The sequence below is a fragment of the Tenrec ecaudatus genome, chromosome 13, assembly GCF_050624435.1.
Source record: "Tenrec ecaudatus isolate mTenEca1 chromosome 13, mTenEca1.hap1, whole genome shotgun sequence".
Classification (NCBI taxonomy): domain Eukaryota; kingdom Metazoa; phylum Chordata; class Mammalia; order Afrosoricida; family Tenrecidae; genus Tenrec; species Tenrec ecaudatus.
This window is the reverse complement of record NC_134542.1, coordinates 38,708,962-38,726,173: the sequence shown is the minus strand read 5'-3', so window position 1 is coordinate 38,726,173 and position 17,212 is coordinate 38,708,962. Positions and strand designations below refer to the sequence as shown.

Here is a 17,212-nt window from a genome sequence, read left to right as displayed (position 1 = left end):
AATTAAGTATCACTCCTCATATGGAGGATCATTCCTCAGCGACCTGATTTGTAGGAAACTATACTCCACCCCTCCCCCACTCTCCCATTTATCCGTCTAGGCTTTTTTTTCTAGAATCTACTTTTGTGTAGTGGTTGGAATCAAGGAAGAAGGCCTCTCCGTATTCCCAGGCTGGCAACCTCTCAAAAATAAACTCACCGCGATCGAGTAGGTCCTGACCCATAGCGAACCCTAGAGGACAGGTCTACTCTTAAAATGTGGCGCCCACCCTAGCCGCCCCAGTCACATGAGAAATTATGAATTCCCTAACAGCCACATAAAGAAAAAAGAAACAGGTGAAATTAGTATTATATTTTATTTAACCCAATGCGTCAAACACCAGCATTTCAACGTACCATCAGCATAAAAAGTAGGACAAAGGCACTTTAAGCTCCAGTTTTATAGTAAACATGAAAATATGGTATGCATCTTACACTCATAGCACATCCCAGTTTGGGACTAGCCTTTGTTCAGACCTGGTTTGGGGTCAGAATGACCTGCCGGCATCCCTACTTTTCAAAGCGCCCCACCTGGTCCCGGTGATGCACCGGGAAAGTGGGACTGATCTGCAGCCTCTGCAACCATGCTCCTCAGACACATGGCCCACTCTGCTGCGTGAAGCTCGTTTATGAAACAATCTGATAAGAACCTTCTACTATGCAGTGTGACTTTTATGTTATTATAAATCACGGATAAAAGTTTGCCTAAATAGCTTTGGGGAAAAATGGTTAAAAAAATCAGAATTTAAAAAAATGTCCCAATAGATTTCCTCTGGTTCCTGAAGTCCAACGTAAGATGTGATGTCATACTCCAGAACACAGAAGGGAATCTAGGAGCACTAATGGCTTTCAGAGAAATGAAAGTGAAACTTCACTGCGGCCTACAGATGGAAACAGGAGGGCAGGCCGTGGGACTGTACGGTTCAGTAGGTTTCACTTTTGATGTTTTGCATGATCTCTTGAGGGGAAGAAAATTATGTATGTTTTTAAACTCAGAATTTGCCAGTTGATCAGATTGTTACAGAAAGAGACTTCAAAGCTTGGTGAGAAAATTCCATTATCTTGTAATTCCAGGTTACCATGAACTTTTAAAAAAATCATTTTATTAGGGGCTCATACAACTCTTAATCACAATTCATACATCAATTGTGTAAAGCACATTTGTACATTCTTTGTCCTCATCATTCTCAAAACATTTGCTCTCCACCTAAGCCCGTGGCATCAGCTCCTCATTTTTACCCCTCCCTCCCTGCCCCCTCCCCCTCCCTCATGAAACCTTGATAATTTATAAATTATTATTTTGTCATATCTTTCCCTGTCCGATGTCTCTCTTCACCCACTTTCCTGTTGTCCGTCTCCCAGGGAGGAGGTCACATGTAGATCCTTGTAATCGGTTCCCCCTTTCCAACCCACCCTCCCTCCACCCTCCCAGTATTGCCACTCACACCGCTGGTCCTGAAGGGATCATCTGCCCTGGATTCCCTGTGTTTCCAGTTCCTATCTGTACCAGTGTACATCCTCTGGTCTAGCTAGATTTGTAAGGTAGCATTGGGATCATGATAGTGGAGGAGGAGGAAACATTTTAGGAACTAGAGGAAAGTTGTATGTTTCATCGTTGCTACATCGCACCCTGACTGGCTCAGCTCTTCCTTGTGACCCTTCTGGAAGGGATGTCCAGTGGCCTACAGATGGGCTTTGGGTCTCCACTATGCACTCCCTCCCTCTTTCACTATTATAAGATTTTTTGTTCTGATGATACCTGATACCTGATCCCTTCGACACCTCGTAATCACACAGGCTGGTGTGCTTCTTCCATGTGGGCTTTGTTGCTTCTGAGCTGAATGGCCACTTGTTTACCTTCAAGCCGTTAAGACCCCAGACACTATATCTTTTGATAGCCGGGCACCATAAGCTTTCTTCACATTAGCTTATTCACTCGCTTTGTCTTCAATGGTTGTGTCGGGAAGGTGAGCATCATAGAATGCCAATTTAATAGAAGAAAGTGTTCTTGCATTGAGGGAGTACTTGAGTGGAGGCCCAATGTCCTTCTGCTGCCTTAAGACTAAGCCTATAAATATATGCACATAGATCTATTTCCCCATCCTCATATATAAATATAGTTGCATATGTACATGCCTTTATTTAGACCTCTATAAATGCCATTTGAATAAGGTGACCAGATTTTAACATTGGTAAAGCGGGACACCATTGATAAAACTCATATCTTGGCGAAATAGCCACATGGCGGCCGAAAACTGTATACCCTAGTTTGTCCTGCATTCTTTCAAAAAATCAGGACTTTTTAAAAATGCCACGGGACGCAGGGAAAATTGTTAAAAATTGGGACTGCCCCACCAAAAGCAGGACATATGGTCACCTTACCTTTGTACCATGAACCTTTAATAAGATCATTGGTCATTTAGTAGTTGTGCATTTGGCTGCGAACCACAAGGTCAGCAGATTGAAACCACCAGGCGCTCAGAACAGTGGGGCTTTCCACTCCTGTGAAGAGTTACAACCTTGGAAACTCACAGGGGCGGTTCTACCCTGCCCTACAAAGTCGTTTTGAGTTTGCACCGACTCCATAGCAGTGTGTTTGGTTTATGAACTTTCAACCCCCTACCCACGCTATATGCCTTAAACACCATTGATTTATTAAACAGAAATGCTTACACAAATATACTTGTCAGATGTTCTATTCAGATGTGTTTTTTCATAAGGAAAGTTTATCTTTAGTATACACTGGTAGATTTTTTGACTAGTGTTAATGAATATTAAGTAAGATCTCTGCGTGGTATGTTTAAGTTTTCATATGTAATGATTGGTGGCAACAATATATGTGGCTTATTAGTTTAACATTGGAAAAGTATATAGATAACGTAATAAAATGGTGAGATTCTTTTCCTACCTAGGAGAGTGGAAGAGATTAATCGGTTATTTTGTGAATAAAGTTTTAACCAACAATTTCCTTGAGCTTTATTTTTCTCTAAGGAGATTATATATATGTGTATGTATATATAAATATATATATTTATACATATATATAATCATTCCAGTTACTCTATGAAATTATTACTAAAACTCAATTATAATTGTAAGGAAGAAACGTTTAAAACAATCCATACCGAAGCTACTGAAGCATGGGCTTCAGAACTTGTAGTTCAGTGTTTTAACCGGAAGTGGGGTCATTATATGTTGGGCTGCTAACCACAGAGTTAGCAGTTCAAAACTACCACCTGCTCCTGGGGAGGGAGAGACCACTTTCCACTCCCGTCAGGAGTTAGTCTCAGAAACCCACAGGGGCAGTTCTGCCCTGTCCCATAGAGTCACAAGAGGTCAGAATGCACTTAGTGGCAAGGAGGGCATTTTGTACTAGGCATCTGTGGGTGATTCAGACAGCGAAAACACTCGGCAGCTACTAACCAAAGATTAGATGCTTAAGACGACCCAGAAATGCCTCCGAAGAAAGAGCTGGCAATCTAATTCCTAAAAATCAGCCATCTGAGACTCTGTAGACCACTTTCTGTTCTGTCACACATGGGGTCACAGTCAACTTGAAAGAACCTGCTTTTTATTGACTAATTGATATGAACAAAACACGGATCCAATGGAGTTGGATACTTAGGCATTGGTAATTGGTCTGTTCCAAGAACAACCTTAAGTGAGTTAGAAACTGGAAAGCCAGGCCCTTTCTGAAGAAGTCAGCGCTCCCTGTGATTTCCTGGGGGTGGGGGGGTGGGAAGAGTGGGGTGAATTGAAAGCTCTGAGATGGAGATATATTAGGTGATAGCCGCCAGTCTGAGCCAGGGGTGACCCACTACCAAGCGTCATGGCCCACCATGACATGAGCGGTCTCGAAGGTCTGGAAGTCAGTGGCGTCGCAGGTTGGCTCCAGGGCTGAGGTGTCAGGCTGTCGGCACAGGTCTTAGTGTCCTGCGCTGTGATGTGGGAAGGAATGACCATGTTCTCCTGAGGAGCCACTCCTTCCTTAGCACGCCCAATTAAACAATTACGATTTAGATTACGTTGACCAGCTGGCCATATATGAGCCGCAGCTGAATCTCAGAAGAGTCTGCGGGTAGGCTGGTTTCGCTCAGGAAAAGTGGAACACAGAGGCTGTCATGAACGGGTCCGCACGGGTCTGAACATTTTAAGGGTGTGGAGGCCGACCACAGATCACTGCACCCCACAGTTCCCGCGGGCTTCTTCTCGTCAGTGAACCCGGATGTCATTGTCCCGCCGCTTAATTCTTTAAGACACACCAGATTTATTCCGTCTTGGTTAAAACCCTACAGCTGGTTACTGTAACTAGAGCCGTAGACTGGTTCCCAAACCCTCAGTTTCCCACGTGAGGAAGGCATTGGAACCCACTTGGAAGGCAGAACTTCAGAGACCAGCCTCACTAGTGGGGATGGGGCTGAGAAGGAAATGGGACAAAAGTCCCTACAATCATTGTCCTCGCATCCCATTGGAAAAACGTGTCATTGCCTCATTTTTACCCTCCTAGCCAGAGGGTAGAGGGGTAAAATTTCCTTCCACAAAGAATGTAATTAACATTAGCGGCATTATTAAAATTACCAATATTAATTAATATTACCTAAGAAAAGTGTGCCGTGTCCAAAGGGAAAAGGGACTGCCAAACAATGGAGAGACCATTCAGTGTTGCGCCTCTCCCCATCTCAGGAATCATGGCCCGCGCTGGATGACCTTCTTGATGCCTTTGTTGACTGGAAAACCCCAACGTCCAAAGACGTTGCACATCCAGATCTTAGGCATCGACACCCAATGCCCAAACAAAGTTCTCCTAACAAAATTGACACATCTGAAGGGCGATTTGAGATGTTTCCAGAAGATTCCACTTTTCTAGTCTAATAAAATATAGCATCCAAAAAAGAAAAAGATTGTGGCAAACAGAACCATCCTAGCTAATAACACCTCACCCGCCTGCCTGAGCCAGCGCTTCAGCTTCTATAGGTTTGACCTGGACCTATCCCTTCATCTCTCGCTCTTTAACTCCACCCGCCACTTCCCTTGTTTTCTCTCACACACATACATAGACTGTCACACACCGACAGACCCATGTCTATACAGCCTATGTTGCTGTAATGCCAGACACCTCTGTTTGAATAAGAAAACCATTCACTTGGATGCCATCCAACATCATGATTGTAGACGACCTCGCAGGCAATGTCACAACCACACAGAGGTTTTATTTTCATCCATGGTTTGCAAACAAAACCACCTGATCATTTCTCTCTTTGCTCCATAAAGACCATCTCTATACATAGTTATAATTTATCAAAAAATAACCTTGTGGTCTTTCACTAGTTGTTGTCAGGGGGTGGGGAATAAAAGAGAATTCAATTCAAGCATTATTTGCCAGCTAGTATGATTTGCTTTCCCTCAGTGCCAGGCCTTGGATGTGACATGTACTGCCTGGAACAGTTACTTGAATGGGAACTGTATTCAATTAAGACTGGGCACTGTTTGAAGAGCATTTTGCAAAGAGCTGAAAGCATGGGGAGGGCATGCACAGGGGTTTTTTTCCCCACCAGCATGCTCTAATGCACATGTAGCAATATCATTTAGAAACTTCTAAAAATAAATCCTTACTGTTTCTAACATATCACAAGGTAAAATGAAACCTGCGTCTGTCTGAGCTTACTTTGAATGGTAGTAAAGTTAAGGCTACAGGCTGCCCAGCTTTCATCCTCAGACCCTCAGAAGACACTGGGCCTGGTGGTGCCACTGCTATCCACGTGATGTCACCCACCAAAATTGTGTGTGATTTCCGGAGTGGAAACCCCATCGGCTCTATACCTGTTCACCCCAGTCACAATTCCAGAAGGGCAATGGAAGCCCTAGATTTAAAAGAAAATGATGGGGAGAAATTAGAAGGTTTGCAAATCCATCCAGCGGTTGTTGTTAGATGTCACCCAGTCGGCTCCGATGCACACGACCCCTATACCCTGTTCTGTGCGGTCCTCACAGCTGTTTTAATGATGGAACCCATCTCTCTGAGGGGCTTCTTCTGTGTCAGCGAGCCTCTCCCACGCATGAGGTCCTTTCCTGACACTGTGTCCATAGGACATGAAGCAGAGCCTCGCCATCTACACTCCTCAGGAGCATTCTGGCTGTGCTTCTTCCAAAACTGATTTGTTGGTTCTTTGGGCAGTCCATGGCACTTTCAATATTCTCCACGAACACCATAATTCTTCTTATTTCATTTCTGCGATTCTTCTTATTTCATTTCCCAAATCTCACGTGCATATGAGGTGATTGCAAATACCATGGCTTGGGCCAGATGCACCAAATCCTAATGTATCAACTAGGGGTAGGGGGATGGGGCTAGGAACATCTTTCATAGCAAACATTCGAAAGAATATAAGTATCCCAAAGCATTAACATGCAAACATTTAGAATATTGATACTTAGTCTATTTTTTTAAGCAAAAGGGAAGAAATTTATTGGAGGCCATACGGGAAACCCTAGAGGGGCCCAGCATACCCTACTGTATAGGCATGCCCAGCAAAGGGGCATACCATTCACTGTACCCCCATGTTCCAAAGGAACTCCCCTTGAACCGAACCCCAAAGCCCCAGGACTGGCTGGGGGTGGGGACAATACTTAGTCTATTTATAGATGCTCATTTCCGAACCAATCTATCTCTTCAGTTTATGTCATTGATTGCCTACTTCAAAAATAGATCAACACAATTAAAGACTTAGCATCTATCCGTCATCATAAAAATGAACTCTACAGGCCAGATGAAAGAAAAGAAGGCAGCACAGCTTCATGTTAGGAATGCAGGTCTTTGTGGGGTGATGTCTTTCAAGAGGACTGAACCCCTAAGATGGGACACACGGAAGAGTTTAGGCACGCCGAAGGATGGGAGAAGTGTTTATGGTCCGTCTGAAATGAGGGATCACAAAGTTATGGTCATTAAAAATGATGATGCCCCGGCAAGTCTCCTCCTGAGTCTCTTCCCCAGGGGGGTGGTCTGGGGGTGCTCCAGAGAGACCAGAGGGTTGCTGTAGTTGGAACAACTCGGTGGCCGTGAGGGCAAGTGACTTGCCCAGTCGTCTCAGTGCTATTCCCCGTAGCCCAAAGGTAAAGCCAACCCACGTGTCCATACACAGGGGCCGAGACAGCGAACAGCAGTATGTCCGTGTGAAATTGGAGTGCGATACAGCCACACAGAGGAAGGGAGTTCGGACGCATGCTCTCGCAGGGATGGACTTGAAGACACTGTGGTAGATTAAATAAGTTAGACGCCAGAGGACAAATACTGTGAGATCCCACCAAGCTCACTGCCATTGAGTCCATTCGGACTCACAGTGACACTGTGGGACGGGGGAGCTGCCCCATGGGCTTCTACGACTAGATTGAATGGAATAGAAGGCCTCCCTTGGCACGTTGCCCAATATGACTGCCCAGCTTGCAATCCCCGGCACTGCCAGAGCTTACGAGGCAAAGGAGGGACCACAAAGTCTATTGCCGATACCAGCGGTTGGGTCGGAGGAAAAAGGGTTTCGCGTCAGGGTTATTAAGGAATTTTTTAGGGGTGTGTGTGTGTGTTTTAATCATTTTATTGGCATGTAATTCACACATCATACAATTTAATTGTTCAGACATACAAAGAGTTGTTCCACCATCATCACATCCATTTCAGAATATCTTATTCTTTCTAGTACTTACTGTTGTTGACTCCCTACCACCCCACCTCTCCCTTGCTAGGGCTCTAGGTAATTAGCAATCCAGTTGCTGGATTTCATGCATAGAAAAGCATACACAACACAAGAAACAACCCACAGAAAACAGCAATAACAATGACAAAACAGAGGAAACCCTCAATAGAAAGCAGGAAATATTAGAAATTAAAATGATTGTAAAATGCGTCAAAGAGAGGTAGAGTGTTACTTGTTAACCTAGCCACCTCTGCCGCCATCCGCTTGACAATGTTCTCCGAGTGTAAGACTACTCACAGCCCTGGACTTTGATCAGAGGGATTTCCTGGAGGCTTGATCCACGTGGGGACCCTGCAAATAGATTTTGGGCTTCCGCTGCCATGTATAGCCCTCTGTAAGAAGGTGCTCAGGACTTATGCTCTGGTCCTGTTCCCTTCTTCACATTTGGATCTAACTGTTTACAGTCCTCGGATCATACAACCTGGTGTGCTTCTGCCATGTGGATTTAGTCAACACCTCGCTTAGATGGCCATTTGCTTTAAGACAAGCCTTCCAGACCCCAGACCGGTGGTTCTCAGCCTTCCTCATGCCACGGTCCTTTCATGCAGTTCCTCATGTTGTGGTGACCCCAACCATAAAATTATTTTAGTTGCTCCTTCATAACTGTAATTTTGCTATTGTTATGAATCGGGTGGCCCCTGTGAAAGGGTCGTCCGACCCGCAAAGGGGTTGCGACCCACAGGTTGAGAATCACTGCCTCCGACGCTATTCTTTTCTGATAGCTGATCACCATCTCTTGGAAAAAATTCATTATCTTTTCATTCCATTTTTCCATTCACTTTTTGAAGGACCAGCATATATGTATTGATCTGGGAACATGATCATGATAAGTTAAGCGAGCAGCAAGTTTGAAAATTATTTTGTACAAGTGTAATACCATTCTTCTGTTTAAACCTGGGACCATATCTCCTGTCTCTTCCTGTAGTGCTTAGTGTAGTTATGTAGATGAAAGATATGCTAAATAAATGTTTGTTAAAATAACAAGGGCTGATAAATAGCCTTGGGACAGTGATGCCAATGCTTAAAGTAGATACAAGTTCCCTTATTTGATGATCTGACCACCTTCCTTCCATGTAACAAAAATAAAATTTGGTTACATACCCAATTTTTTGTCATTTCCATGTCAAGACAGTATGAATAAAAGATTTTACATTGTCTCCCAGAGTTATTGTTACATGCTTTTAGAGCATATCTAAGTCACGTGCCTGGCTGGAAAGTGTTTTTATACCCTAAAGTGGAATTTATGATTATGGCTGAATGAAATTGTTTACTGTGTTGGAAGAGAACATAAAAATAACACATTGAGAAATCAATTTTAAAACTTCAAAGTTAATCTAATTTTTTTCTTTTCTCTACTTTATAGGGCTTATTCCATGAGAAGCAAGATGGCTGAACTCAACACCCACGTAAATGTCAAGGAGAAGGTAAGATCACATTGGACGCTGATTCACAGAACTGCAGACTGGGGACTGCAGCCAGTAAAAACCCTGTTGTAATTCAGCAGAAATGGTTTGGGGGACTGTCTAGTAAGTGTGTCACATTAGAAAAACCACTCGGCCGTTTCATTTACTTAATGGGTTACATGCATTTTCTCAGTCAATTGTGACCATAACCCTCACGGACTATTGCTCCTATTCTTAGCCCCATTTTACAGAGGAGGGAATAGAGAAACAGAAAAGGTAAGTAATTTGCTTAAATCCACAGAGCTAGTAAATGGGGAACCAGCATACTCTTACCCACCAGGCTGGGCTGCATCTAAGCGGTGGGGTATTGTTACCTGTCCAGAAATGGCTGCACATGGAGATATATCTGTTACAGCATCCGATGGGCATGCTGGGTAGCCTTTGAACGCTTCTTTCAACTCTGAGAGATTACTCTGAAAACTTCTGCATTCAATCATTTACCAGAGGCTGGCTACACTTCAAAGCCCTTCCAGGACTTGCTCTCCTCTGGGAACCCCCTGCGCGCAGGGTCATTCTCTCACTTCCCAGGTGTTCCACCTTGCACTGCTAGTGCGTAATGATCATGAGCCATAGACCAGCTGAGACCATGGAGTGAATGTAGCCAACTTGTTCACTGGGCGCTGGAAGAACTCCGGTCCGAACTGTACCCATGGTCCTACAGCCACAGTGAAAGGACCTGGAGAGGCTGCAGGTCAACTTAGTGCTTGGGCTCCCCCCGCCCCCCCCCCCAAGCCTCCACTGGACACTCCACTTCCTGAGACTCCATGGTGCTAAACTTGGTTTTAAAGGGAGAGAAAATGATGTTTGAGGAGTCCTTACTATTTATAAATTCCTTTGGCACGGATTTCTTGGACCCTTTGTAGAGGAACAGCGAAACAGAGGAAGGCCCTCGAGGAAATGGATGGACCCGTGGCTGCAACAGTGGGCTCAGCACAGGGACAGCGAGGACGGCGCAGGACTGAGCGGAGCTACCTTCTGCTGTGCAGAGGGTCACTGTGGGTCGGGACCTACTGGATGGCACCTGGTGGCAGAGCGGTGAAGCATTTGGCTTTGGTCCGCATGGTCGGCAGTGTGTAACCGCCAGCATGTCCTCGCGAGAAAGAGTGGGCTTTCTACTCCCATAAGCACTTGCAGTCTCTGAAACCCACAGAGGGTTGCTATGCGTATGCGTCAGCATTGACTTGACGGCTGTGGTTGGTTTTTATATGTTTGTGTTTTAATAACAACAACTTTGTGCCACATATACAGTAACTATGCCAAGGGAGTCCTGGTTAATTGCTTGGCTATTAACTGATGAGTTGGCAGCTCAAACGGCCCCAGCTCCTCCATGGGAGAAAGGCCTCACTATCTGCTCCTACAGATTCCAGCCGAGAAAACCCCATGGGGCGGTATACTCTGGTCCTTGGGTCACTAGGAGTCAAAATCAACTCCATGGCACCCAGCCACTCCTGTGTCACACACTGCTCTCGACGCTGTGGCTATGGCCCTACCCCCACCGTGGCCTGCTCTCTTGCACAGAAAGCAGTAAACCCAAGAACACATGCATGAGCACTACCATGTCACATGTGGATAACTACTAAGGGTGCAGAGAAGATGCAGGGAAAGAGCAGAGGGGGGCGGTGGCTCCGACAGACTGAGTGGTCGGAAAGCCCCGAGAAAGCCTGAGCAGACCGCTCTGGTCGACTTGGGATGTGAACCTCAGTGGTCTGTGGGATCAGAATGGGGTCAGCAGAGGGAGTGGTGATGGCGAGAAGAGATCAGAGTGCAATCAGAGCCCATGTCTGGACTGGCCTCTTCAGCTGGGGCCTAGGGGCCTCCAAAGGATCGGTGGTAGAATTCAGAGGTCTGTGAACTTGGGCAGGGGCAGAGGGGACAACATTTTTATCTTCACTAGCATCTAGATGAAATTTAGCATTTCCATGAATATGGGCACAAAGCACACAAAACACAGTAGCAGCTCTTTACGCTCTATCACTGCTTCTCTGAGAGCTGACCCAAAGGCCCATGGGTCAAAGAAAAACCCCATGTGTACCCCATGTGCCTGGATCACCTTCAGAACCATTGCACACTGAGTCTCTTTGGACTCGTACATGATAGTTAAAATGTTCGTGCAAAGTCTCCATCCGTTGTCTCTCATGGTATATCCCATATATCATGGTAATATGAAAGCATCTTAACTTAGTGATCATTGGGGCGAGGATAAATAACAGAAAGATGTAACCCATTTAATGTATGGCTTCCTATTCTCCCTAGCCCTACATTCGAGGTCAGAATACATGTTCTCTGGTTTGAGAATTTGGGATGGGCACTCCAGTAATGACCGGAGTTTGGTCCCTCTCCAAATGTCTGCTGGTGAGTGGGTTGAGTCGCTTCTCCACGGAGGTGTACACAGAAAAGCACATTCATGAGTCAGAGTCATGGGAATTGAGTCCTGCAGAAAATCCAGGCTTGTGAACAGACCAATATGGTAGGCTCAGCAGTCAACAATAGAGTGTCATTCAGAGCAGTCTATTGTACGTGGCATTGAGCCAGGAAGGGGAAGGAGGCTGCTCCGCCAGCACCCAGACCATAGAGGGTTCAGTGTGAATGCTGCAGGCTTTGGCTTAGGCGCCGCATCCATCGACTTGTCATGAGTAATGTCACGGCGGCATATGAAGATTAACAGTAAGTAGTGTTTTGCCATTGCACTTCAGTAACTTATCAAAATGTTGGCATTATTTTGAAAGAGGGTGATACTTAAGCTGTAAATATTATCAATCTGCATGACAATGAAAGTAGAACTCCTCTGACTCAATTAGTGAATTCCATCTACCGATGTCAAAAGGTTAATAGATTTCTCAACGCAATAAGATAAATCATAATAAACAGCTGAGAATTCTGATCATTTACAATTTTACATTGATGTATTTTAGTGCATTTATTTTCTTTAGTTATTAGCTTTTATGGCCTTTTTTATGATTAGTTTGGTTCTCAATCTGTCACCCAAAGCAATGACATTTTAGTTTTGAAAATTAAGAATAATAACAACTGTTGTGACTTAAATGATAAGCTTGTAGAATTCAGAGGATAGGGTTTGGTAGGGTTTTTGTACAATATCTTGGCAAGCACTGGGGAATGAAATACTTCATCAATGCTTTGCGCTGAAATTAGGTCGGCATTTAATCTTACTCTCTTGGCTGGACTGAGTCAGAATAGGTGCTTGGGGAGTGAGACAGTCATTTCTGTCCTCGTGTGGCTTCTAGTCTGAGAGATTGTGAAGTTACATACTTCACAACCAAGGCATTCGAAACTTAAAATGTATATTCCCTTTGACTCTGTTATTGGAAAGTATTTTTATTTGGGTGGGCAACAATAATAAAAATGAAATTGGGATTATTGATGGAGTTGCAGTTCAAGCCCCTCAGTGTGACATCATACTCCACAGGATTTGGCCCATCTCCTGCCGCATACCCTCCTCTATCCAGCTACTGACCATGCATGCACATGTCGGCCTCTGTAGCTCCACAAAGATGCTTCTTCCCACCTGGGATGTTCTTCTGAAGGACTCAGTGCCCACGCGGCTGCCTCTTAAGAACCCTTTCTGATATCGCCTTTGTCATCCACCTCTCCTGAATCACCTGCCCTTTCTCTGCTCTTCTTTATCCTTCCCCAGGTTCTGTGAATTCTCTATCACAGCTCGTACTTCTCGTGGGGTAATTGTTAGTGCCTCTCTGCTTGCATGAGGTTATGTGCCTGATATTCCTGGTTTGGTCACAGAATGAACTCCCATTTAAAAACAAAAACATAACAAAAGTCGTTTCCATCAGGTTGATTGTGATGCATGGCTACCCCATGGTTTACCACGTTTCTCAGGACTCTCAGTAGCTCCAGCCTACTGGAAGCAGACATTGGCCGATCCTCTGAAGTGTGTCTGAGAGAAACTGCTGTCTTTCCACTTATGGCCCAAGCACATAACTACCTGCTCCACCTAGGACTCCTGATCGTCGACTAAAAACTCAGCAAATGAATGGAGAGATGCAGAGACAGGAATGAGTGAACATGCCTGCGGGAATCTAGTTCACGTCTTCCTTCGGTGACTACATGTCCCATTCATAATATTGTACTGATCTCAAACCTTCCTGGAAAAGTGAAATGTAGGCTCATGGAAATGTCATCTCGTTTTTTGTACTTGTTTTGCTGTTGAATAAAATTTTTTTTAATTGCTTCTTAAAACAGCAGCCTGCTTAGGTTGGCCACCTGTGGTATTGCAGAAGCATAGCATCTTGGAGAGCTGATTGCCAAATACAGATGGTCTTCAGTAGGTTTCATTACAAAACAAGGTGCTACTCATAGCTTGCCCCCTCCTCAAAAAAAGAAAATCCCCAAATCACACTGGGTTAAGGAGAGATCCCAGACCAAATCTTCAGGCTCATCAGGGGTCTTCTATTTGTAGCATACTCTCTTTTACAGCTCTTTCTGAAACGATGAGATTTAACAGTAGAACGCCCTAGGAAGAGGAGTAACGCGATGTGTCTCCATATCGAATATGGCGTTATAGCTGGTAGAGAACTATTGGGTTGTTGTGGTAGTGGTTGGTAGTTGCTGATTCCGACTCATGGCAACCACGTGTGTTCGACATAGACCTGAACCACAGGGTTTTCTTGGCCCTGTTCTTCACAGAAGTCGAGCCCCGGGACTTCTTTCTTGCTCCTGATGAATGGGTCTGAACCTCCAGCCTTTAAGTTCACAGGGACGTGGAAACCATTCGCACCATGCAGGGATCTAAACACTTGGATTCCAAACAAAATTGATATATAAAGTGTTTAATGTAACCCCCAAATGTGTAATAGAGGATTATTAAAACCGGCACAGACAATAAAACCCACACCAAACCCACTGCTATTGAGTTAATTCCAACCAATAGCAACCTACGAGGGCAGAGTCAGACTGCTCTGCCTGCTCCAGCCCCTCTGCGCCGTGAGCATTTGTGGATCCAGACTGCCCCATCTTTCCCCCAGGAAGGGACTGATGGCTTTGAACTGCTGACCTAATGGTTAGCAGTCCAATGCTTACCCACAATGCCATCAAGGCTCCTGGCACAAGAGTTAGATATTTTTGCATGTATGATTATAAATCAGTTTAAATTTTAAGTAGAACACAACTCAGCAGTAACCGCTAACACTGTAGAAGTAAAAGAGAGTCTTGTTTGTCAAACACAGTTAATGTTTTCTGGGTGTCTACTGTGGACTGATAACTAATTCCAACAACAAAGTGACCCCTTCACCATCCCAGGAGACCTGGGAGAGTTGCGGATTGAAATGAACCAAGAGAAGCTCGTGGAAGGAATAGGGATATTGGAGCCAGAAGGCAGAGACTGTTAGCGCCTCCCCCACACCCCACACCCTGCACACACGTGCGTGCACACACATACACAAACACATACACACACTTCTGAGCTGAGCAGCCTGGAGCTTCTTAAACTGTGGATTGGAGATGGAAACAGAACCTACCTGGTCAAGTCACCAAGTGCAGTCAGAAGCACGTAGCTGCTGAGTGAGACCTTAAGCATGTGCACTATAAGGGTCTGAGGGAGCCCCAGCAACGCGACTTCTGTTTATTTTGCAATTGAAACATGGAAAACGAGTGCTAGTCAACATTTTTGTTTGAAAGTCAGCATATAAATTCATGTCGGACCCAGATTAACAAGAAGACAAAAGAGAAAAAGAACATAAAACTGGACTTGGCTTTTTCAAACTTTGAAAGCTACCACAGAGCCTCATGAAACGTAATTGAGAGGAGACAAGATGGCGGCAGGGAAACGGGCCCTGGCTGCTGTGCTGGGTCGCGTACCGGGAAAGGCTTGCTGGGCTGCTAGAGAGGTGGGGGTGAGTGGGCCGTAAGTATGACTTGTACAGCCGTTGGAATGAAGGCAGAGGGACAGGAGAAAACAGCATTTTGTCCAGATTGGAGATGGAGAGGTCCACGTTTCGCCAGATGACAGAGATAGAATGAGTGTCCGTGTCCGTGAATCTCAGCCACAACAGGCGGGCTGGCTTTTCACTAGTCATTTTTCCCCTCCAACGATCTTGAACTGTGTTGAAAAAGTACTGAAATAGAGTTGAATTCTGCATGGAGGTGGAGTATGGTCAGAAAAACCCAACCTAGCCAAAACCAAAGGCCCTGCCATTGGGTCAGTTTCAACTCAGAGTGACCCTAAGGACAGGCTAGAACTGCCCCTGGGGAGTCGAAGACTGTACATTTTTAGGAGAAAAAAAACTCATCTTTTTCCTGGGGGTAACTGGTGAGTTTGAACTGCTAACCAATGTGTAACCCACTGTCTACCAGGGATCCTGCTAGAAAAATCCAAACATTTGACTGAAGAGGTGTGAGCAGGAAGAAAGAGAAAATGAGAGACCCCTCTATTGGGTGTCTTTACCATATTAACTTTATGTGATAAAGAACTCATTTCATGGGACCTGGGACGTTAGGGAAATCTTTTTTAACAAACATTCTGTTATGCTTCTGGTGAAAGTTTACATAGCAAATTCATTTTGCAATCAACAGTTCACACAGAAATGATCCCATGACATTGGTTTTCAAGACCGGCAATGTGTGTGGGGAAATCTTAATGCCCTATGTTATGAGCTGTTTACGTCCATGTGGCTCAACTAAGTTAGCTAACTATCTCCTTTCAAACAGCAGGGACCCAAATATCACAGCTTCAGATTTCTCGATGGGCTAGTTCTTGTCTTCTCATAAGAAAGGGTCACTAAGTGTCCCATTCAAAGGACAAAAACACAATGCGTATGTACCGGAGGCAGGGAGGAAGCACTCAGCTGAGCAGTTGGCAGTTCAAACCCATCAGCTGCTCCATGAAGGAACCCTGTTGGCAGTCAGCAAACATACCGCACACTCGTGCCGGCGGACTGACGCTGACTCACTGGGACCCCACCCAACAGAGAACTGCTCCGTACAGCCCCTGGGATGAGAACCTTGACGGAAGCACACCCCTCTCCTTCCCCAGGTGGATTCCACCCAGCAGCCCCTTGGCTCCCAGCCCAAGGATTAACCCCTGGTTCTACCAGAGCGCCTTGCCATGAAGACGATGCCTCACAAAGCCCCCAGGACAGGTCAACCCTGGCCTTGTAAGACCACTAGGTCGCAGAATTGACTCCACGGCACACCAAGACAACATCAACAACCAACAATGTATATGCATAGAACCCCTGTTCATGTTGCTTGGCAACTGGAAGAGATTTGACAAGGAGTCTAAAGGAACTGAATGAACAAATGGAAATGTCAGCATCCGTTTCAGGGGATAAGAAGAAATTTACTACTGCAGAATTCACATCACATTGCTTCTTCTTCTGAACTACAAGCTTGGAATTCGCAGTGTTTCTGCTCCGCTCCCCCTGCTTCCCTGCCCTTTCCTGCCTGCCCCTTTTACGCGATGACTGAGAGTGTGCGCATGGAAGATCGATGGTTAATGGTCAGAAGAATGGACATGACAAGATTGAAACCTCGGGTAGCAGGAAAAAATGTTGTCAATCTCTTAGAATTTATGGGCACTTTACCAACATTCTAGTTATTTCTCACAATGATCCATCATATTAAATTATCAATCTTTACAGATAAAAAAATGACAGGCTGCTCTAGTTGTTTGGTTTTGTTTTCCTTCTGACCTTGAGCACTTGAAATCTGTCCAGATAAATGCATACATGCATGTGTCCACACATACAAAATAGTTAATTTAGCACTTAAAGGAACAACTTATCTTTTGATATTAAGCCCACTTTTCCTTTACAAGCGTCTTATAAGTTGATAAGGACGATTCACCTATTTGTGTACCAGTAGCTTCTATAATGGTAATTCCTAGACTCCTTATCCCCCAGTTACTTGTTAATCAAGCAGTATTTAGTAAATGGTAATAAATTAGTAAGTTACCTAGGTGCCGTGATGCTGATCCTTCAAAGGAAGCGAGTGT

The 17,212-nt window shown here is 44.8% G+C and overlaps 1 protein-coding gene across 4 annotated transcripts in view; it reads left to right on the top strand.

Annotated features, from left to right (window-relative positions):
- Positions 1 to 17,212, top strand: part of SPATS2L (spermatogenesis associated serine rich 2 like) — a 184,033-nt gene that overhangs the window by 82,758 nt on the left and 84,063 nt on the right. For all 4 annotated transcript variants that reach the window (XM_075529428.1, XM_075529427.1, XM_075529430.1 and 1 more), the window contains exon 3: positions 9,150 to 9,210. In XM_075529428.1, coding sequence (XP_075385543.1) covers positions 9,160 to 9,210 — 51 coding nt within the window. In that variant the 5' untranslated portion in view covers positions 9,150 to 9,159. The remainder of the gene's footprint in view (positions 1 to 9,149; positions 9,211 to 17,212) is intronic.